Source organism: Convolutriloba macropyga, chromosome 3 (genome assembly GCF_964194025.1).
Source record: "Convolutriloba macropyga chromosome 3, txConMacr16.3, whole genome shotgun sequence".
Taxonomy (NCBI): domain Eukaryota; kingdom Metazoa; phylum Xenacoelomorpha; order Acoela; family Convolutidae; genus Convolutriloba; species Convolutriloba macropyga.
The window spans coordinates 61,441,935-61,466,707 of NC_134470.1; the positions used below are offsets into that span (position 1 = coordinate 61,441,935).

Genomic DNA, 24,773 nt, shown 5'->3' on the forward strand with positions numbered 1-24,773 from the left:
CGATCTCTCTGAAAAAAATGCTCCTATTGTTAAAATTGATGAAAGTGGTTCTTTTATTCTGAATTTATTACTTTCAACGGACGGTGTCAATATAAAGAAATCCACGTTTAAAAAGGAAGTTTGGCCAATTTGGTTGCAGATTGGTGACCTGCCTCCCAAATTGCGAATGTCTAAATCAAATATTGTTTTGGCTGCATTGTTTGTTGGATCACAAACTCCTCCTTGGCATGAAATTGTGCCGTACCTGCGTGCGGAATTGGTTTCTCCTGTTGATGTTGTCATTTCTGAAGAAGTTTTTTTAACTGCCAGTCTGAAAGTTGTTCTTATAGTTGCAGATTTATGCGCGAAAGCACATGTTCTTAATATGTATCAGTTCAATGGTTTTTTTGGATGTAACTACTGTTTCGCTGAAGGTTTGACAATTGGACGCACTCATGCATACTACCCATTTGATCAACAGGCTGACGTTCGGGAACCTGAATTAAATGATAGATTTGTCACTCTTGCGGAATATGGGAGTAGCTTTGAAGTAAGAAATGTAGCTGGTGTAAAAGGTCGGAGTGCTTTTTCCTCTATTGTTGAAGGATTACCGTTAGCAGCTCCTATAGATTATATGCATTGCGTGCTCCTAGGCATCTTTCCTGATCTTCTGAAGCTCATTTTACGCGGCTTGAGTTTTTCCAAAAAGTAGCAAATAAACGAACGAGTGAAGAATCTAGCCTGCCCCAGAGAACTAATTGCGTACTCTAGAAAAATCAGGACTTTAGATGATATTGGACAATTCAAAGCCAATGAGATGTTCAATTGGCTATTTTATGTTGGACCTATTGTTTTTTACGAAACTATTGAGCAGCCGTTGTATGACGAGTTGATGAATCTTGTTTTCGGAGTGAGGCTTTTGATGGAGTCTTCTTCCTCCAGTAACATATTGTTGGCGGAGCATTTGATTAACAATTTTTGTAAAGATGTGGTTGCTACTTTTCAAGGAAACCAAAGGATAGAAACAATAAATGTTCATTCCCTGCGTCATCTGCCAGATCAAGTGAGGCGTTTTGGACCTTTATTCTGCTGCTCTGCAATGAGCTTTGAATCAGCCAACCGAATTTTAGGAGAACTGTTCACAGGTTCCCATCACGAAATAGAAATCATCTGTCGCAGGTTTCTTCAGCTGCGTCGTCTCAACGATACAAAAATTGAGAGCCCCGATGTACAGAGAGTTTGGAATCAAGTTTCTGGCATTGAAGAGTTGGAAAAAACTCATTTAGATCATGGAATGAAGGAAACTGATTCGCTACGTGAAGGCAGGCGTTGCTACTCTAACGGCCGTTTTTACAACAGACAGTTTTTTCGAAACGTGTATTTTGATTCGCCATGCTTTTCTCGTGCGCCCATGCAGGGTGATTGCAATAGTTTTGTCTCTTTCTCTTACCGCTCTGAAATATTTTTTGGCCAAATCATGTATTTTGTTTCAATACCTGAGACCTACAACGAAAAAGTTAAAGCTGTTGTTAAAAAATACCAAACTCTCGAAGAAGTTGGTGCTGTGAAGGGATACTTTTTTCGTGTGCGAGAGACGTGTGAAGAATTATTCATAGACTTGGAAAGTATGAAGAAAGTCTTTCGTGTGCGGTTGCCAAATTTACCTGCTTCTGAATCAATGGTTGTAAAACTTTGCACATCATTTGACCATTCGTGAAGCAGTCTAACCTAGGTGACGAATGTAAAAATTAGTTTTAATGGATTGAATCTGTAAAGTTGTATGTTAAATAAAACAGCTTGTATTTTTTTGACTTTTGCTAAAAAAGGATAAAATTGTCCAGCGCCGAGGGTATCAAGTGTCTGTTTGGTTTTCCGAGAGGTCCTCAAGTCTTGAGGTATACGTTTCATACAAAGATTCTAAGAAAGTGGGATTTAGAAAAGTTGCAATTTTATTATAATCAGTTTTAAAATAGGTTTTATTGGTACTGTGAAAAATTGCTTTTTTGGGGCATTTTTGGCATAGAAGCAGCTTTATGGGCTGTGTGAACTGTGAATTTGCAAAAGATTTGGTCAGAATATGGTTATTTGAAAAAAGTTGTCAATATTTAAAGAAGTTGCAATTCTCTATAATCGTTTTTAAAAATAGGTTTTATTGGTACTGTGAAATATTGATTTTTCTCCGGCATTTTTGGTTTAGAACTAGTTGTATAGGTTATGTGAACTGCGAATCTGTAAAATAAATGGCCAGAATACGCTTATTTGAAAAAAAGTTGTTATTTAAAGAAGTTGCAATTTTCTCTGTAATTTTAATCAGTTTTAAAATAGGTTTCATTGTTATTGTGAAATATTTCTTTTTTCTGGCATTTTTGGCTTAGAAGCAGTTGTATGGGCTATGTGAACTGTGAATGTGCAAAGTATTTGGTCAGAATATGATTATTTCAATAAAGTTGTCATTATTTAAAGAAGTTGCAATTTTCTAGAATCGTTTTTAAAAATATGTTTTATTGGTACTGTGAAATTTTGCTTTTTTCCGGCATTTTTGGTTTAGAACTAGTTTTTTGGGGTATCGTAGCTGTGAATCTGTAAAATAAATGGCCAGAATACGTTTATTTGAAAAAAAAAGTTGTCATTTTTTAAAGAAGTTGCAATTTTCTCTATAATCAGTTTTAAAATAAGGCTTTAGTGGTATTGTGAAATATTGCTTTTTTTCCAGCGTTTTTGGTTAAGAACTAGTTGAATGGGCTATGTGAACTGCGAATGTGCAAAAAATTTGGTCAGAATATGTTTGTTTGAAAAAAAGTTGTCATTATTTAAAGAAGGTGCAGTTTTCTCTATAATCACTTTTAAAATAAGGTTTTAATGGTATTGTGAAATATTGCTTTTTTCCAGCATTTTTGGTTAAGAACTAGTTGTTTGGGCTATGTGAACTGTGAATCTGCAAAAGATTTGGTCAGAATGTGTTTTTTTGAAAAAAAGTTGTCATTATTTGAAGAAGTTGCAATTTTCTCTATAATCAGTTTTAAAATAGGTTTCATTAGTATTGTGATAGTGCTATTTTCCGGCATTTTTGGTTTAGAAACAGTTGTATAGGCTATGTGAACTGTGAATCTGTAAAATAAATGGCCAGAATACGCTTATTTGAAAAAAAGTTGTCAATTTTTAAAGAAGTCGCATTTCTCTATAATCATTTTTGAAATTAGGTTTTATTGGTACAGTGAAATATTGCAGTTTTCCGGCATTTTTGGCTTAGAAGCAGTTGTATGGGCTGCGTGAACTGTGAATGTGCAAAAGATTTGGTCAGAATTTGATTATTTGAAAAAAAGTTGTCATTATTTAAAGAAGGTGCAGTTTTCTCTATAATCAGTTTTAAAATAAGGCTTTAGTGGTATTGTGAAGTGTTGCTTTTTTCCAGCGTTTTTGGTTAAGAACTATTTGAATGGGCTATGTGAACTGTGAATCTGCAAAAGATTTTGTCAGAATGTGTTTATTTGAAAAAAAAGTTGTCATTATTTGAAGAAGTTGCATTTTTCTCTATAATTATAATCAGTTTTAAAATAGGTTATATTGTATTGTGAAATGATGCAGTTTTCCGGCATTTTTGGCTTAGAAGCAGTTGTATAGGCTATGTGAACTGTGAATCTGTAAATTAAATGGCCAGGATACGCTTATTTGAAAAAAAGTTGTTGTTATTTAAAGAAGTTGCAATTTTCTCTGTAATTTTAATCAGTTTTAAAATAGGTTTCATTGTTATTGTGAAATATTACTTTTTTCCGGCATTTTTGGCTTAGAAGCAGTTGTATGGGCTGCGTGAACTGTGAATCTGCAAAAGATTTGGTCAGAATGTGTTTATTTGAAAAAAAGTTTCATTATTTAAAGAAGTTGCAATTTTCTCTATAATTATAATCAGTTTTAAAATAGGTTTTATTGGTATTGTGAAATATTGCTTTTTTCCAACATTTTTGGTTTAGAACTAGTTGTATGGGCTATGTGGACTGTGAATCTGCAATAGAAATGGACAGAATAAGTTTATTTGAAAAAAAGTTGTCATTATTTAGAGAAGTTGCAATTTTCTCTATAATCAGTTTTAAAATAGGTTTTTTGATACTGTGAAATATTGCTTTTTCCCGGCATTTTTGGTTTAGAATCAGTTGTATGTGCTATTTAGACTGTGAATCTGCAAAAGATTAGGCCAGAATATGATTATTTGAAAAAAAAGTTGTCTTTATTTAGAGAAGTTGCAATTTTCTCTATAATTATCGTTTCCAAAGTGGGTTTTATTGGTACTGAGAAATATCTCAGTCTTCCGGGCTTTTGTCTTACAACGACTTTTATGAGCTATGTGAACTGTGAATCTGCAAAAGATTTGGATAGAATATGATTATTTGAAAAAAAAGTTGTCATTATTTAGAGAAGTTGCAATTTTCTCTATAATCGTTTTTAAAAATAGGTTTTATTCGTATTGTGAAATATTGCTTTTTTCCAACATTTTTGGTTTAAAACTAGTTGTATGGGCTATGTGAACTGTGAATCTGCAAAAGAAATGGACAGAATAAGTTTATTTGAAAAAAAGTTGTCATTATTTAGAGAAGTTGCAATTTTCTCTATAATCAGTTTTAAAATAGGTTTTATTGATACTGTGAAATATTGCTTTTTCCCGGCATTTTTGGTTTAGAACCAGTTGTATGGGCTATGTAGACTGTGAATCTGCAAAAGATTTGGCCAGAATATGATTATTTGAAAAAAAGTTGTCATTATTTAGAGAAGTTGCAATTTTCTCTATAATCGTTTTTAAAAATAGGTTTTATTGGATTGTGAAATATTGCAGTTTTCCGGCATTTTTGGTTTAGAACCAGTTGTATGGGCTATGTAGACTGTGAATCTGCAAAAGATTTGGCCAGAATATGATTATTTGAAAAAAAGTTGTCATTATTTAGAGAAGTTGCAATTTTCTCTATAATTATAATCAGTTTTAAAATAGGTTTTATTGGTATTGTGAAATATTGCTTTTTTCCAACATTTTTGGTTTAGAACCAGTTGTATGGGCTATGTAGACTGTGAATCTGCAAAAGATTTGGCCAGAATATGATTATTTGAAAAAAAGTTGTCATTATTTAGAGAAGTTGCAATTTTCTCTATAATCGTTTTTAAAAATAGGTTTTATTGGATTGTGAAATATTGCAGTTTTCCGGCATTTTTGGTTTAGAACCAGTTGTATGGGCTATGTAGACTGTGAATCTGCAAAAGATTTGGCCAGAATATGATTATTTGAAAAAAAGTTGTCATTATTTAGAGAAGTTGCAATTTTCTCTATAATTATAATCAGTTTTAAAATAGGTTTTATTGGTATTGTGAAATATTGCTTTTTTCCAACATTTTTGGTTTAGAACCAGTTGTATGGGCTATGTAGACTGTGAATCTGCAAAAGAAATGGACAGAATAAGTTTATTTGAAAAAAAGTTGTCATTATTTAGAGAAGTTGCAATTTTCTCTATAATCAATTTTAAAATAGGTTTTATTGATACTGTGAAATATTGCTTTTTCCCGGCATTTTTGGTTTAGAACCAGTTGTATGGGCTATGTAGACTGTGAATCTGCAAAAGATTTGGCCAGAATATGATTATTTGAAAAAAAGTTGTCATTATTTAGAGAAGTTGCAATTTTCTCTATAATCGTTTTTAAAAATAGGTTTTATTGGATTGTGAAATATTGCAGTTTTCCGGCATTTTTGGTTTAGAACTAGTTGTATGGGCTATGTGAACTGTGAATCTGTAAAATAAATGCCCAGAATACGTTTATTTGAAAAAAAAGTTGTCATTATTGAAAGAAGTTGCATTTTGTCTATAATCATTTTTAAAAATAGGTTTTATTGGTGCTGTGAAATATTGCTGTTTTCTGGCATTTTTGGTTAAGAACCAGTGGTATGGGCTATGTGAACTGTGAATCTGCAAAAGAAATGCCCAGAATACGTTTATTTGAAAAAAAGTTGTCATTTTTGAAAGAAGTTGCATTTTGTCTATAATCATTTTTAAAAATAGGTTTTATTGGTACTGTGAAATATTGCTGTTTTCTGGCATTTTTGGTTAAGAACCAGTGGTATGGGCTATATGAACTGTGAATCGGCAAAAGAAATTGCCAGAATACGTTTATTTGAAAAAAAGTTGTCATTATTTAAAGAAGTTGCATTTTTCTCTATGATCAGTTTTATAGCGGGTCGTAATGATATTGTCTTATAATGCGTTTTTCCGAGATTTTTTGCTCGGCATCAATTCTTTGGGCCCCAAAATTTGTGAATAAGCACAAAATTTGGTTGTTATTATCTCAAAACCTTTTAATCTGTTGTTTTTAAAGGAGAATTGCCCTCAGCCTTCGAAAAAAAGATCAACAGAAAAACGAAATATTCTACATCATCCGTTATCCTTCAAATTCAGTAACTTCGAACCTTCAGAGAAGGAGACGTTTGGACCCGCAAAATTGGAACTGAAAATGTTGTACCCGAGAGTTCATACTGTTTGTTTTTTGAATTCAAAAAACAGAAACCGAAAAAAGGGGAAGTTCGAAGGATGGGTCAATTTCTTGACCCCTATTGACTGCCGGAAGACTTATGAGGCAATGAAATTGAACCCTACGCATGGCATCGTGGTTGGGGAGATGGGAGCTTGCGCAGAGCCAGCGTTCGAAAAGTCCCTGGCGGTTGTTCAACCTAAAAAGAAAGAAAAGAGAAAAATTGACTTCACAAAAAATATTATTGCGGACAAGAACTTAAAGCTGTTCTAGATTTGTACATAATCAATAATGATCAGTTTTGCTCTTCTATAACTTTTCTCTGGAAGTGGTCAGATCAATAGAGTCTGCAATGAAATTGTTTTTTGTAAAGTTTTGGCCACATTTTCTTGACAGAAAATATGCAATTTTCTTATAATCGGTTTTAAAATAGGTGTTATTGGCACTGAGAAATATTGCAATTTTCCGGCATTTTTGGTTTAGAACCAGTTGTATGGGCTATGTGAACTCTGAATCTGCGAAAGATTTGGCCAGAATATGGTTATTTGCAAAAATGTTGTCATTATTTAGAGAAGTTACAATTTTCTCTATAATCCGTTTTAAAATAAGGCTTTAGTAGTATTGTGAAATAATGAATTTTTCCTGCATTTTTTGTTTATAACCAGTTGTATGGGCTATGTGAACTGTGAATTGGCTAAAAATCTGGTCAGAATATGATTATTTCAATAAAGTTGTCATTATTTAAAGAAGTTGCAATTTTCTAGAATCGTTTTTAAAAATATGTTTTATTGGTACTGTGAAATTTTGCTTTTTTCCGGCATTTTTGGTTTAGAACTAGTTTTTTGGGGTATCGTAGCTGTGAATCTGTAAAATAAATGGCCAGAATACGTTTATTTGAAGTTGCAATTTTCTCTATAATTGTTTTTAAAATAGCTTCTATCGGTACTGTGAAATATTGCAGTTTTTCGGCATTTTTGGTTTAGTACCAGTTGTATAGGCTATGTAGACTGTGAATCTGCAAAAGATTTGGCCAGAATATGATTATTTGAAAAAAAGTTGTCATTATTTAGAGAAGTTGCAATTTTCTCTATAATCGTTTTTAAAAATAGGTTTTATTGGATTGTGAAATATTGCAGTTTTCCGGCATTTTTGGTTTAGAACCAGTTGTATGGGCTATGTAGACTGTGAATTTGCAAAAGATTTGGCCAGAATATGATTATTTGAAAAAAAGTTGTCATTATTTAGAGAAGTTGCAATTTTCTCTATAATTATAATCAGTTTTAAAATAGGTTTTATTGGTATTGTGAAATATTGCTTTTTTCCAACATTTTTGGTTTAGAACCAGTTGTATGGGCTATGTAGACTGTGAATCTGCAAAAGAAATGGACAGAAAAAGTTTATTTGAAAAAAAGTTGTCATTATTTAAAGAAGTTGCAGTTTTATCGATAATTTTAATCAGTTTTAAAATAGGTTTCATTGTTATTGTGAAATATTACTTTTTTCCGGCATTTTTGGTTTAGAACCAGTTGTATGGACTATTTGAACTGTGAATCTGCTAAACATCTGGTCAGAATATGATTATTTGAGAAAAAAAGTTGTCAATTTTTAAAGAAGTTGCAATTTTCTCTATAATTGTTTTTAAAATAGGTTCTATTGGTACTGTGAAATATTGCAGTTTTTCGGCATTTTTGGTTTAGAACCAATTGTATAGGCTATGTGAACTGTGAATCTGCAAAAGAAATGGACAGAATAAGTTTATTTGAAAAAAAGTTGTCATTATTTAAAGAAGTTGCAATTTCTCTATAATCAGTTTTAAAATAGGTTTTATTGGTATTGTGAGATATTGCTTTTTTCCAGCAGTTTTGGTTAAGAACTAGTCGTATAGGCTATGTGAACTGTGAATCTGCAAAAGATTTGGCCAGAATATGATTATTTGAAAAAAAGTTGTCATTATTTAGAGAAGTTGCAATTTTCTCTATAATCGTTTTTAAAAATAGGTTTTATTGGATTGTGAAATATTGCAGTTTTCCGGCATTTTTGGTTTAGAACCAGTTGTATGGGCTATGTAGACTGTGAATTTGCAAAAGATTTGGCCAGAATATGATTATTTGAAAAAAAGTTGTCATTATTTAGAGAAGTTGCAATTTTCTCTATAATTATAATCAGTTTTAAAATAGGTTTTATTGGTATTGTGAAATATTGCTTTTTTCCAACATTTTTGGTTTAGAACCAGTTGTATGGGCTATGTAGACTGTGAATCTGCAAAAGAAATGGACAGAAAAAGTTTATTTGAAAAAAAGTTGTCATTATTTAAAGAAGTTGCAGTTTTATCGATAATTTTAATCAGTTTTAAAATAGGTTTCATTGTTATTGTGAAATATTACTTTTTTCCGGCATTTTTGGTTTAGAACCAGTTGTATGGACTATTTGAACTGTGAATCTGCTAAACATCTGGTCAGAATATGATTATTTGAGAAAAAAAGTTGTCAATTTTTAAAGAAGTTGCAATTTTCTCTATAATTGTTTTTAAAATAGGTTCTATTGGTACTGTGAAATATTGCAGTTTTTCGGCATTTTTGGTTTAGAACCAATTGTATAGGCTATGTGAACTGTGAATCTGCAAAAGAAATGGACAGAATAAGTTTATTTGAAAAAAAGTTGTCATTATTTAAAGAAGTTGCAATTTCTCTATAATCAGTTTTAAAATAGGTTTTATTGGTATTGTGAGATATTGCTTTTTTCCAGCAGTTTTGGTTAAGAACTAGTCGTATAGGCTATGTGAACTGTGAATCTGCAAAAGAAATGGACAGAATAAGTTTATTTGAAAAAAAGTTGTCATTATTTAAAGAAGTTGCAATTTCTCTATAATCAGTTTTAAAATAGGTTTTATTGGTATTGTGAGATATTGCTTTTTTCCAGCAGTTTTGGTTAAGAACTAGTCGTATGGGCTATGTGAACTCTGAATCTGCAAAAGATTTGGTCAGAATGTGTTTATTTGAAAAAAAAGTTCTCATTATTTAGAGAAGTTGCAATTTTCTCTATAATCAGTTTAAAATAAGGTTTTAGTGGTATTGTGAAATATTGATTTTTTTCAGCATTTGTGGTTAAGAACTAGTTGCATGGACTATGTGAACTGTGAATCTGTGAAAAATTTGGCCAGAATATGATTATTTGAAAAAAAGTTGTCACTATTTAAAGAAGGTGCAATTTTCTCTTTAATCAGTTTTAAAATAGGTTTTATTAGTATTGTGATATAGTGCTATTTTCCGGCATTTTTGGTTTAGAACCAGTTGTATGGGCTATGTGAACTGTGAATCTGCAAAAGATTTGGTCAGAATGTGTTTATTTGAAAAAAAGTTGTCATTATTTAAAGAAGGTGCAATTTTCTCTATAATCAGTTTTAAAATAGGTTTTATTAGTATTGTGATATAGTGCTATTTTCCGGCATTTTTGTTTTAGAACTAGTTGTATGGGCTATGTGAACTGTGAATCTGCTAAACATCTGGTCAGAATATGATTATTTGAAAAAAAGATGTCACTATTTAAAGAAGGTGCAATTTTCTCTTTAATCAGTTTTAAAATAGGTTTTATTAGTATTGTGATATAGTGCTATTTTCCGGCATTTTTGGTTTAGAACCAGTTGTATGGGCTATGTGAACTGTGAATCTGCAAAAGATTTGGTCAGAATGTGTTTATTTGAAAAAAAGTTGTCATTATTTAAAGAAGGTGCAATTTTCTCTATAATCAGTTTTAAAATAGGTTTTATTAGTATTGTGATATAGTGCTATTTTCCGGCATTTTTGGTTTAGAACTAGTTGTATGGGCTATGTGAACTGTGAATCTGCAAAAGATTTGGTCAGAATGTGTTTATTTGAAAAAAAGTTGTCATTATTTAAAGAAGTTGCAATTTCTCTATAATCAGTTTTAAAATAGGTTTTATTGGTATTGTGAGATATTGCTTTTTTCCAGCAGTTTTGGTTAAGAATAAGTCGTATAGGCTATGTGAACTGTGAATCTGCAAAAGAAATGGACAGAATAAGTTTATTTGAAAAAAAGTTGTCATTATTTAAAGAAGTTGCAATTTCTCTATAATCAGTTTTAAAATAGGTTTTATTGGTATTGTGAGATATTGCTTTTTTCCAGCAGTTTTGGTTAAGAACTAGTCGTATGGGCTATGTGAACTCTGAATCTGCAAAAGATTTGGTCAGAATGTGTTTATTTGAAAAAAAAGTTCTCATTATTTAGAGAAGTTGCAATTTTCTCTATAATCAGTTTAAAATAAGGTTTTAGTGGTATTGTGAAATATTGATTTTTTTCAGCATTTGTGGTTAAGAACTAGTTGCATGGACTATGTGAACTGTGAATCTGTGAAAAATTTGGCCAGAATATGATTATTTGAAAAAAAGTTGTCACTATTTAAAGAAGGTGCAATTTTCTCTTTAATCAGTTTTAAAATAGGTTTTATTAGTATTGTGATATAGTGCTATTTTCCGGCATTTTTGGTTTAGAACCAGTTGTATGCGCTATGTGAACTGTGAATCTGCAAAAGATTTGGTCAGAATGTGTTTATTTGAAAAAAAGTTGTCATTATTTAAAGAAGGTGCAATTTTCTCTATAATCAGTTTTAAAATAGGTTTTATTAGTATTGTGATATAGTGCTATTTTCCGGCATTTTTGTTTTAGAACTAGTTGTATGGGCTATGTGAACTGTGAATCTGCTAAACATCTGGTCAGAATGTGTTTATTTGAAAAAAAGTTGTCATTATTTAAAGAAGGTGCAATTTTCTCTATAATCAGTTTTAAAATAGGTTTTATTAGTATTGTGAAATATTGCTTTTTTCCAGCATTTTTGGTTTAGAACTAGTTGTATGGGCTATGTGAACTGTGAATCTGCAAAAGATTTGGTCAGAATGTGTTTATTTGAAAAAAAGTTGTCATTATTTAAAGAAGGTGCAATTTTCTCTATAATCAGTTTTAAAATAGGTTTTATTAGTATTGTGATATAGTGCTATTTTCCGGCATTTTTGGTTTAGAACTAGTTGTATGGGCTATGTGAACTGTGAATCTGCAAAAGATTTGGTCAGAATGTGTTTATTTGAAAAAAAGTTGTCATTATTTAAAGAAGGTGCAATTTTCTCTATAATCAGTTTTAAAATAGGTTTTATTAGTATTGTGATATAGTGCTATTTTCCGGCATTTTTGGTTTAGAACTAGTTGTATGGGCTATGTGAACTGTGAATCTGCAAAAGATTTGGTTAGAATGTGTTTATTTGAAAAAAAGTTGTCATTATTTTGTTTTGGAAAATTGTTCAAGCTTGGTTTTTTTTTACCATGCTATACCAGTTTTCCTAGAATTTATTTCAGTAACTCCGCCACTGCCGGTCCCCAGCCCGGAATGAAAAAGGAGGAGGGTTTAAACCACACAGAACATACTGGAAAATCTCAAAAAGTCAGTCTTTAACTTGACTTGAGAAAATTTCCGACAACCTATATAGATTTCATCAATTTCTACAGGTTTTGTATGAATTTGTATTTTTAAGGACCTGAGAGCAAAAGCAACGGTAAAACCTGGCTTGGCTCACGAACTTAGTTATGAATTTACCCTAATTCAGAGAAAAATCAGAGTCTGATTCAGAGTCTGATTCAGAGTCTGAATCAGAGTCTGAATCAGAATAATTCAGAGTCTGATTCAGAGTCTGAATCAGAAAAAATTCAGAGTCTGATTCAGAGTCTGATTCAGAGTCTGAATCAGAGTCTGAATCAGAGAATTTCAGAGCCAAATGTGACATGATCAGACTCTGAATCAGTACTGAATTGTTTCTGAAAATCTTCCTGATTCAGTACTGAATTACTCTGAAAGTTAGGTACGGGGTAGGTTCTCAAATTAACTCACTTGAATAAATGATTTCTGTCCTATTTTGATGAACATTGAATTTTATCCAATTTCACTAAACAAGTACAACAGAAGTCATCTCTACTGAGTCCCATCCAATAATGCTTGACTAGTCTTCATCTGAATAATCTGATATTTTACAGGGCTCCCCGCAAAAAAATGAATTTCTGAATTTAACTCGTTAAATCAATGAGAATAATATACCATCAGGTCATCTGTTTTTTTTGTTCGTTTTTCAGTTCCATGGATTTTCAAGAGGACTATCGCGGATACTTTCCCGCAATCTGCCGGATATCCCGGGTTTGACTCCCAGTAAACCCCTCGATGGATCATAGAAATTTCTTAAGAAGTCCATCGATGCGTCATCGAAGGTTCATTCTCACTTCTTCTCTGACCATAGAAAATCCATCGATGGGAAAGCTCTGATTCTCACTGGATCATAGAAAATCCATCAAAAATAGATCCGAAAAACGTGATAGGAAAAACCCCAAAAATCACACTTAGCACTGACGCTTCAACAATCAGCTTTTCACAGTTTATAGCCCCTCCCCCCAATTATAGACCGGGTTCGAGTCTCGGAATCTCATTGATGGATCTTAGTTAATTCGTAAAACCATCGATAAAACATAGTTAATTATTAAATTGTCGGCTATGACATTTGTCAATTGAACAATCATGACACTAGCTATGCATTCAATTGTAAATAACAGTTTGCATTGCGCGCAAATTACGCACGATGAGACAAAAAATTTTCAATTTACCAACTTACAAGTTTAGTTCATGAAAACTAAAGGCACGTTGCAAAATTTGATTCCATATAGGGTTGAATTTTACATCATTTGAATTTTTCATTCGGAAAAATTATATCTTCAATTTCATTAAAAAACTATGATCCATCGATCGATTTATGAAATAGTATGATATAACGATGATCAATCGATGGGTTTATGAAATACCTATGGTCCATCGATGGGTTTGTTTATGACGTACTATGAAATATCTATGATCCATCGATGCGATTCACTGGGAGCCCATCCCGGGATGTTACATGCTGAATAAAATTTTACTACGTTTTGTACGACAGATAATGGGATGAGCCAATTTTTGATAAATTTCGGCGCAAATTATTTTAACAAAATAGTCAAAAGTTTTTTTTAAGAAAAGCACTAGAGTATATTTTTTTCTTTTTGTGGATCTAAAGTTGTCTTAAAAAAAGAATTATATGTGCATAAAAGGGATTCAAGTAGTCTCTGACCACAATTTAAGGAGTTTTGTTTTTTTAAGAAAAGCACTAGAGTATATATTTTTTCTTTTTGTGGATCTAAAGTTGTCTTAAAAAAAGAATTATATGTGCATAAAACGGATTCAAGTAGTCTCTGACCACAATTTACAGAGTTTTAGAGAGACTTTCACTTTTTTATTTTACATATATTATTTTATTTGATCACTGGGAAACTTTCGTATTATCATCCTAAAAATACCGAAGTGTTTCCCAGAAAAATTAATATTTCTCTTGTATGACGATAAAGTCATATAAGATCTTTGCACCAGGAAATCATACTTTTCGTTCATTGTCTTGCATGACAATTAGGAGTTTTACATTTAATTGTATGGTTGCCAGAAAATGTTTATTATAATCAACCGGGGCGCAAACACTCACATGCACGCATACTTATTTACTATACACATATGCACCAAATACACACCCACACGCACACACAACCCAAAATACAGACAAAAACACCACACACACAAACACACCACAATTACAAAACCACTCAAACATAAACGAAATACTAAACACACAAATGCATGCATACACAAAAGTAATCAAAAATAATTACACAATCAAACTTACGTACACAAACGTTTACACTCACTCAAACGCCCCCCCCCCCCCCCCCCGACACAGGCATATACAGACACAAAAAGACACATACATCCCTACCCGGGTCGACATACCCGTATCAGCGAATTATTTTGTAACAAGTGCGCTGAATGTGCTAAAATTATATAAGAAATGAATTGAATGCGCTGAAATGCGCCGAAGTGAGCTGAAATGAGCTGAATTTTCAAAATTTACAGCGCAAAAATCTTACATAATATAAAGCTGAAATGCGCTGCAATTTTAACAGAAACGTATTAAAGTTTCAGCGCATTTCTTAAATTTATTTAGCTCATTTAAACGCTTTTTGACAACGAGACCTCAATTTTGAAATATTTAAAGTGCTCTTTTTATTGAAGATTAACCTTTTCTTGAAAACTGCGCTGAAAAGTGCTCAAATGCGATGAGAATAAGTCAGAAATGCGTAGAATTTTCACCGCATTTCTCATTTAGTTTCAGCGCATCTCTTCCTAAACTGTCTACTGACTTAAAATCAAAATAAATAGGAAGAATTTTGGAAATCAATGGCGCAGTGTATTGAGTGAAGGCTACTGCAACGGAGAGGGGAGATCGCATTTTCAGTGAGCGCTATTTTTTTTTTTGAAAATTCAGTGGTTTTCAGCGCGTTTCTTGCAAAGTTTCAGCGCATTTCAGCACATTTCAGCGTATTTTTATGTAAGGTTTTTGCGCTGTAATGTTTGAAAAACCAGCGCATTTCAGCGCATTTTTTACATATTTTTTCTCGACCCGCGTACAGAGACACAAACCGACACGGACACAAACACACACACACACACACTACACACACACACACCACACACACACACACACACACACACACACACACACACACACACACACACACTGTTTGCTAATCCATGCGACTTTCCACCACCCAGAATTTTTTGCACAGACAATTGTTCGCGTAGTATGTTTATAGAGGGGTACAGTCATAAGAATTACGTTAGCTTTATCATTCCAGTCATGTTACAATATTTCGTATATATTTGTATATTTTTAAAATCATTTTGCATATAAACTTTCCTTTATCCATTGCTTTAAACCGTTTTACGTTTACTCAGAGTTTCAAATTGTTTAGATCCAATTTATGAGAAGAAGTGGTTCAAATTTGATGGATTTATCATGGTTGTGAACAGCGAAGACATCGAAACCACAAAAGATGACCAGTATGACACTTTACATTTTCCCAATTATAGCAAGGCCTAAAATGGCTGACGGGTGATGTCTCTCAAAGAATAAAAGTATAAAAGACAGAAAAAAGATATCGGAAGGCCCTTATTGCTTAACCAGACTGAAATTTTTCCTATCCAAGTCCATTAGGATCACAGATTATATCGATTTGGAATGTCTTGATCAGCGCTCTTTATATGACTCTGGATTATCTGGTCAGAAATAGTTTTGGTTTGGTCTCATATGATCCAAGGTCATAATTTTTGGGATTTTCTGATCAGAGGTAAGTTCAAGATCTCCCAAAACTTAGGTAAACAAACATAACAGCCTGAAAGTGAGAGCGAGGGTACTATTAGACTCATCGTGAGTACGTTTTACAATCCAGGGTGATTTGAAATGTATTAGCGGGATTTCGCTGCTTTTTTGAGAAAATTTAGTCGCATTTTTTAAAAAATGTTTCCCTTCCCAATATGCAGTTAATAATTAGTGTGCTTTAGTGGCGTCGGAGAAGAAAAAAGAGCAATGAATGAGTTGTTCTGAGGCGTGAAATTTTGTTTATTTTGAGGGTCTACCGATACCAAAAAACAACTGCACTTCCTCTCGTCGTTTGACACCCAATGTGGAAAACGCTCAATTTAAATATAATTAGTTTCCACACGGCAATTAATAGCCTAAGACGGTCATACTTCCTAAAAAATGTTAGTTACTTTCAGCAGTATGGGCATTTCACAAAATATTAATTTTTCTTTCAATTGAAACAAATGAGGACAAAAAAGATGCCCACAAAACTTTGCTGGAAGTATTTTTTTGCAAAGACAGCAGGAAATGCTGCATTTCGCAATCTAATACACATATTTAAGCACTCAAAAATGGAAGTGTTTTGCACATTTACAACATGACTTTCAAATTCAGAACTCATATAAATCCTTCCTCTCTAACTCAAAAGGTAACTGTTTTTGTAGGCATATTCTCTAAACAAAGAAAGATGACATGACGAAAAAAATTGAAAAAAAATTAGGAGAAACAAATGAGAGCAAACAAATGATAGAAAAAAAATTGGCTCCTAAGTTTAGAGATTTGAAGCATGTCACATAATGCGTCTGAAAGATTCTGACCGTGTGGTAGAATGACTGAACACTTCACGGGGTTTGCTGCCTTCACTTATAACTTAAGCAAAAATAATTGTTAACTTCAAATTAAAACAGGATAAAGAAAGAACTCAAAATTCCCCAAGCTAATAGAATTAGGGTTTAATTCGACTATTAACTCAATAATTTTAGTTGTGCAATAGTCGCTCAATTCTAATACTCGATATCGTAAACATTGATCAACTGAGCAAGTAAGATTTTAATTGCAGAATAATCTATCAATAATTGTTCCAATTCCATTTAACGAAGGATGATCTATGTGTTCAACTGAGTTTCTTTTTTTCAACGAATTTTGACCAAGCCATAATTTCGTCGAAGAGTTGAATGTGGTATCATCACCAAGAGATAACCTGTTCAGCGTAGAATAAAGAATTAGAACATTTTTTGAACACGGGCAGTTATAATTGTTTAAAATTTTGTGAATTTCAGAATGATCACCGTAATTTTAGTTCACGTTATCGGGAAGTGTTCCCTCATTTTTCCTCAATATGGGCAATTCCAGTCATAAAAACTGATGGACAATTTTGAATGAACGCAAAAGAGGCGCATTTTTGCTCCCCATCCGTTAGTGTTCCGCAATGAAAAATTTTTGCAAACTTGAAATAATCATCCGTTATGTTTAATATTTTGAAAACTTCTTTGCCAAAATATAATTTTTTGTAATAAATGGAAAAACTAGTTGTTTTTTTTCTGAATGGGCAACTATATCATGGCTAGTTTTGTTCTGAAGGTGAATTTTTTCGGCATCTATTGGGGTGTGTAATTTTTATGAAGTATTCTAGCAAATTTTTTGTCTTTGTTCTATGTTTATTAGCAACCAGATAGATTTTCTAACAATATTTAATTATTGAGAGCTCATGATTTCAAAAACTAATGCCTTTTCATCATAAATTCTTTTTTTCAGAGAAAATTTGACGTTCTTTGGCTTTGACGAAATGTTTTTAGAAATCTTGAGTTGATTTCTTGTGTTGCATCCACACGTGTAGTTCCTTTTGCTGACTAATGGCAAGATATCGACCGAATAAAAACAAAACAGCTGACCACAAGAAATGATGAAAATGGTGCAAACCTATATCAGGCTTTCACCTGATATTCAAATGCTCTTATGTCTTCGAATATGCTTTTTTGAGGATCTCATTTATAATATGAACGTGGACACTTTTCAAACTCTGTCAACTCTTTTTTTAGTTTCATTTAGATCTTTCTAAAGGTTACAATATTAAATTCTTATGAACATTTTGCCATTTAGGAGGCTGTTTTTTGGTTTGTTAGTTTATTATCTTAATAACAGGTCTCTCTGGTTATAAAAAAATATTGGGCATTAATGGCCTTTTTATGAAGAGAGTATGGCTTTAACGGCTTGAAAATTGCTTTAGGGATAAATAACATTGATTTTTATCTTTTGCCTGTCTTTGTTGTTCTTTTTGTTAGTCGTATCACATATTCTGGATAATTAAACGTCTCATTTTTCTCCTCTGCAGACTCACATGAATGCATCTAAAGATTTCAGTTGATGCTTATTGGCATTAGTTGCCTTGAAACGAATTGTTTTCAAAATTTTTGATCGTTTTTTGACAATGCCTTTTTTTGTTGTTATTTTTGTCAACTTGGAATTTAGTCTCAATAACGACCTGTCAGGTTTGCTTTTTGACGATGCAAACATTAATCTAATTTTTGTTTCTATGTTGCAGCTGGTGTTTTAATGGTTTTAAAAAGACGTGGCTTCCTAATTTTTTTTTAAAAAAATTATAATGTTCGTTGTTTGTTGCTAATTTCGACCTAATTGAACGCTCATAATCTTTTCTATTGATAGTTCTTGCTTTTATTGGCTTGAGCTATGTTTTTTTCAAAAACTTTTGCGTACTTTTTGAGTACTATCTGTGTTCATTGTTTGATTGTCCATTTGTTTCCACTAAAGAGACGCACAACTACAAGATCAACTACAAAATACAAGATCAACCAGCTAGTTTATAGAAGTTGAAAAGTTGGTGACTTTTAGAAGCTTGCAATTTTTTTATCCTTTTTTAGTCAACTTGATGCACAATCCTAATAAACACAGATTGTCTTCTCTCTGGATGAAAATTTTGCTCTTATCTTTTAGATGTTTTTAATACTGGTTTTTAAGCTCCTATGGTTTGATTGTTCATGGAATTTAGGTAATTCTTGGATATTTGTTTTGTTTTCTTTTAGCACAACTGTAATGAACGTTCCCAGTTGCTTTGAAGACACGAGGAGTTGAGAATAATTTCCAGTGCTAATGAGTTTATGGTGGTTTTAACGTCTCAGCACATTTTTCAATTAAAGTTAACCTGAATTTCTGGTTTCTGGATGTAATTGACGCTTTTTCAGTTTTTTGACACACTCTTCATAATTACAGGTCTCAATGGCTACTATAGAGACGTAAAAGAGCTTATTCCTTGTTTTCAAATGATCACTTGTGGGTTTTAAATCGATTGCTTTCAAAAAAGCATTTTTTTTTTAGATTTTGCCAGTTACTTTTTTTTGTCAACTTCTTGACCAGTCTCATTAGGGAGCGGTCTCATGTGTTTTCTGGAGCCATACCAATTTTATTTTTTTATTGCTGTTTTACACTTGATTTGATGCTGCATTTGATGCCATTTTTTTCGTCTGGTTTTTTTTGATGCAATTTTATTTTGTCATTGCGCGTTTGTTTATAAAAATATATCAGTTTTTGGTCTTAATTATCGTACGCATCAGTTAATTGAATTTGTTATTTATATTGTCTCCTATTTTTATCAATGGCAGTTCTAATCGGCTCTCCAAGATGGCAGCATTCAAATCTTTTTCTCAATGACTGGACGAAATGGCTGCAATGTAGTTACATAAGAAATAATCTACTGTTTTTAGTTGAAAACTGATAGTTGTTATAACCTCGTGCCTCTTTTTTTTCTTAGTTTGTTACAGAGACTTGTTGCGATGTCTCATGAGGGACTTCAAGGATAAATACTATCTGAATTCAATCCAAGCATAAGTTGATTTAATCAGCTTAGATTGTATCTGACACCGTTTTGGCTTTGTTAGTGATTTCTTCAAAAAATGTACTGAAATGTTAGTGATTTCTTCAAAATACGTATTGAAGTTGAACGTAAGTGAAGTTTTTATGTTGTTGTTGTTTTCTTGTTTGTTTCCTCTTATACTTTTGTTAATGGCAGGTATTTTGATCTCTTTAATTTTGCATTGTCGAGTTCATAGTAGTCTACGTTTTTCTTACATTTTAATCAATTAAATTTAGACAGTATGTGTGTTTTTTACAGTTCTCCTTCTCTTCCTAATTTGGTAGAAAAATAATTTTTTCCAATGCTCTTTACAGTTGATCTGATGGTGCGTCTGATCCCTTTTTTTGTCTGGTATTCTTTGATGCAATTCTCATTTTGTCTTTTTTCTTTTGTGAAAAACATCATTTTTTGGTCTTAATTATAGTTTCTGTTTTTTTATTGAATTTGCTGTTTATCTTGGCTCCTAGTTTTATCAATGGCTGTTCTCATCGGCTCTCCTAGGTACCATTATTCGATTCATTGTCTCAATTTCTGGAGCAAAGTTCTATTGCTGTTATATAAGAATTTATCCAAACTTTTCTGTTGAACGCTGATAGTTGTTATAACTTCGTCCCTCCTTCTTATTTTTTTAGCTTGTTACTGAGTTTTGTTACCGGGTCTCAGGAACGAGTCTAGAAAAAATGCCATCACCTTTAAAGTCAAGTACAAGTTGAGTTACTCGGCCTAGATGGTATCTGATCCTATTTGGCTTTGTTATTAATTTTTGTAATAATAAGGTAACGATGCAGACGGTAAGTAAGGTTTTTTTTGTTTTGTTGTTTGTTTTTTTTTTCGGGTACTCTTAATAATGGCAGGCCATATGGGCTCTCCGATGCTGAATTGTTGACTTCGTAGTGGTTTGAATTTAGAAGAACTAATTTATTATCCAATAATCAAATAATTTCAAACAGTGTGGGTAATTTTGTCAGTTTCATTTCTCTTCCAAATTTGTTAGACATTTAATTTTTTCGAATGCTATTTAAATCTATCGAGTGCTGGATTTGGAGCCAATTTACTTGTGTTTGCTATTATCGGTTGCGTATTATCTGATGCAATTTGATGCGCTAGTGAAAAAAATCCTTTGGGTTTTGGTCTCAATTATCGTTTGTATCTGTCAATTGAATTTGTTGTTTATATTGTCTCCTAGTTTTATCAGTGGCGGGTCCATTGGTTCCTCAAGGTGGTAATATTTATTTGAGTATATCAATGACAGATTCAAATGGCTACAGGGAGTTACATAAGAATTCATTTGTTATTTCTTATCGACAGCTGTTAATTATTACACCCTCGCACATTTTTGACCTTGTTTTTTTAACTTGTTAACGAGTCTCGTTACTGACTCTGAGTAGCAAGTCTAATTATAGGTGCCTTTGGCCTAAGTATTTGGTGTGAAGTAAAAGTCTCTTTTTTTACTTTAGGCTTCATGTGACCCTGTTTCGGTTTTGTTTCTGGTTTTCCAAAAGAGCAATAGAAAAAATATGAAACTAATTAAAGTTTTTGCGCTTTTTTTTGTTTTTTAGTCTCCCTTTGTCATCATACCAATCGCAGGTATCATCAGCTCTTCAATACAAAACTATTTATTTCATAGTGGTTGGCAGGTTATTACCCCAGTTTCACACTCCGATGTTTGCCTGAAATTCAATACTGTCAACCTAAGTGAATCATAACTTGTTTTTCCCAATTCTTATCCATCGTGGACAATGGATCAAAATTGCTGGCGACCGATCCAAAGTTATGCTCACCTGCAAGGGTTGACTCGCAAAGCCGCAAAACGTTTCCCAGCAATTATGGGTATTTCCGACTCTGTGTCCAGCACTGAAATCTCTCACCACAAAAAAGTCTTCCCACTTGAAGTTAATTTCCAGGGGTTCGCTGATTCCCGTCCATGGAAGCAAATGTGAAGACTTCAGTGGCTGTGATCACTTTCCCAAACAAGAAAAAAAGGACAAAAACAATGTCTGTATTGTAGACCACTCTAAATAAGTCTGCAAAACGCCGAACAAATCAACATGTTTAAAAATGCTAAATGCATTTACTCTAGTCCATTTCATAAAACAAAAACGGTAGAAAATTTTTTTTTATAAAACAACCATATAAGGCATTTCTGAGGCCTCTTTTGCAAAAAATGCTTTATTTTAGAGGAAGTCGTTTGAAAAAAAAATGTTTTTTTAGACTACTCTAAGGCAGAGGCCCAACCCAAATGATATTTTCTTGCTGTGCTTAAAGTTGATACAAGTTTGCTAATATTCTGCCATTTCTGAAACGAAATTTGAAATTTGGCTTCGACATTTGCGATGACTGTGAAAGAAACTACAGAGTTTTGACACCGCTCTATCGCTGAAAAAAAGCGATATGCTTTGAAGATTTTGTCAGACTTGACAATGATTATATCACAATGAAAATGAACGTGCAACTGCTAAATGTTTCTTTATTCTATCGGCAATCAAACGAAAGATTACTATGGATGGCAAAAGAGCAACCACCCTACCAGGTCAACTGCTGTTCCCTGCCAATGAGCAATAACGCAAAATTTTTCTGAGAGCTGAGGTCAGTTTCGTTTTGACTTGAGACCTCATAAAGGAAACAGTTTCCAGAATTCGAACTTGGATAAATATCTGGGAGAGATAGGGGAGATAGTTGAGCTAAGTAGACATAACAATGTCATCCGAATGCTCAAAAACTTTGAAAGTTGCGATTATGTTTCTAACATTCTCAAAACAAAACTTATCTCGACTGACTGTTAGCAGCAATGGATCTCACAAAGACTACAGGAATATTGTATTGCCAACAATCGCTGCTTCCTTTGAGTGACTGAAAAACTTTGAACAAAACAATATGCTGAACTTCCTTAATCTCATATTCTGTTCTGTTTTTGTTTAAAGTTTTTTTTCTGTTCCTAGCCTATTTTTTTGAGCAGCTTTGCAAATTAATCTGCCAATTTTTCTTAAAATTTTAAAGTTTTCTGTTGTATTCTGGCAACCATAGCCGGGCGCCCAGAGCAAGGATCCAAAAAACCAAGAAAAAATGCATGTTCTGAGAAAGAATTAAAGCATTGTTGATCTTTGGATAAAAAGGTCATAGGGGTAATTTCAAAAAGATAAATATTCAAAAATCAAATTTAAAAAACCAGGGCGTTTTTTTTGCAAAAAGGAAATTGTCCTTATCAAAAAAAAACAACTTCCGGGTTCTTTTTTCTTGGGTCCTCCTTCTTCTCTTTTTCCCAGATTTTTTTCTATCGTTATAGCAGAATTGCGGTTCCCTTGCTTTGTTCGTTTTCCAAGCAGGCGGATGACATGACTCAGACATTTTTATCAACATGGATTTTAAAATGAGGGATCATACAGCAAATAATCTGCCGAACAATTTAGGTTTCCCTTGTCTGTTCTCGTCGTTTTTATCTTAAGTTTTCTTGTTTTGATGTTTTGTGGATTTTGTTTCCCTTAATTGTCAATTATTTTTGTGAGATTTTGTTAACTCTTGTTAAAAGTTGAGGCAATTCACTGAAAAGCGACTTCGGCTCCTTTTAAAAGTGATGGTTTGCTTATAGTCCTTGAACACACAATCTGTGCAATTTAAGTAAAATATGATTACGGCAATTTTGTGGAATGTGCTTCCACGAAAAATGCCTAGCAGAGAAAATAGATTCCTTTTTTCAATTGGAATGATTTTAAACGTGGAAAACACTGACTGAAATTTCAACATATGAAATTCGCTGCCTTTTTTGTTCTCCGAGTTTGTAAGTACTTCTAGTTACATTTCACACGTGCAATGTATTAGGATAGGAAAATTGAAACTTGGTTACAAAAAGAGTAAAATTCAAGAATTTGGTTCTCATACACACTCGTAATGTCAAAATGCATAAAAAGAAAGTGGAGTAGAAATTGGGCATTGTTGGCTATGACAGAGAACCTTTTCATGCAATCTGACTTTTTAGCTAGTTTTTGTACGAATACTTTTAAAATGTAATTCAAAGAATTCAATCGTTCATAGATGTAAGTAAGCGAATCGAGCGAAAGCCAACTTATGCTTTCGGCGAAATGGAGGCTTTTTCTTTTTGATAAAATACTATTTAAACTTCTTGTTAATCGAAACAATTAGGTAGGATTCTGCGCTTTTTTGTTGTTCTTTAAAATCAATTTTAGATCAATCGATTTAAATAACTTTGAAAACATTTTTTCAAAGGAAAGCTTGTGTTTTGAAATTTCGACCATTGCTGATCATTTTTCCCCATTCCACTTCAGCTCGAAATAATAGCAAAATTATTGCAGTTACAACTCGCACTTTTTCTTTTATCTGCCAAATTTGTGTTTATTATCAGTAGCCACAGCCCTAACTTGCTTTCCAAAGAATCAAGAACGAGTCTAATTTGTGTCTTCTGTTTTTTGAAAACAAAAAATTGAAATTGGGTCTGTACTGCAAATGTAGTTCTCATTGGTGTTAAAATGGACAGATGTGGTTTACTAATGTTTGAGAGTTTCACTTTGTTACCCCTTTTTTGCCCTTTTGCCAAAGTTTTTGTCCTTTCAGTTACTTTGTCAGGCAAAGATATCCTAAAAATTTGAACATGCTTTCTCAGTTTTAAGCGTTGATAGTTGTTTACCAGAGTTTGTTGGCAACCAAAAGTAGCTCTAACATCCCGGGTTGACTTTTCTTTGAAACCATAAATGCGTCTTGGAAACCATACGTAAGACCATAATTGGTTCCAACCAAGAAAGGCAAAAATTTCTATGTTCTTTCTATGGTTTCTAAGAACAATAATTGTTTCTATTTTTAGTTTCAAAGATTCCATACAAGATTGATTGTACGGAAACGAGTGGCAATCAGATGGAACCATTAATTTCATTAATGGTGTCATTTATGGTTTCTAAGAACCATTTATGGTCTTACAAATGTCTTCCAAGAACCATTTATGGTCTTATATGTTTTTCAACAAATATTTATAGTCTTGATATGGTTTCCAAGAACTGTTTAAGGTCTTATGCATGGCTTCCAAGTAACTTTTTTGATAAATACTCTTTAGTTTATACTTTCTTTCTTTCTTTCTTTCTTGTATATGGTATTCTAGACACCGAAAATTTTTTTTCATGATTAATTTTTTTATCTCCAGTTTTTCGTCCCAC

General features: G+C 32.7%; 1 protein-coding gene across 1 annotated transcript in view; it reads left to right on the forward strand.

Annotated features, from left to right (window-relative positions):
• LOC142336688 (uncharacterized) overlaps positions 1 to 24,773 on the forward strand; it is a 97,119-nt gene that overhangs the window by 41,553 nt on the left and 30,793 nt on the right. The window contains exon 3 of the mRNA XM_075385599.1: positions 15,358 to 15,445. Within this exon, the coding sequence (XP_075241714.1) occupies positions 15,358 to 15,445 (88 nt within the window). The remainder of the gene's footprint in view (positions 1 to 15,357; positions 15,446 to 24,773) is intronic.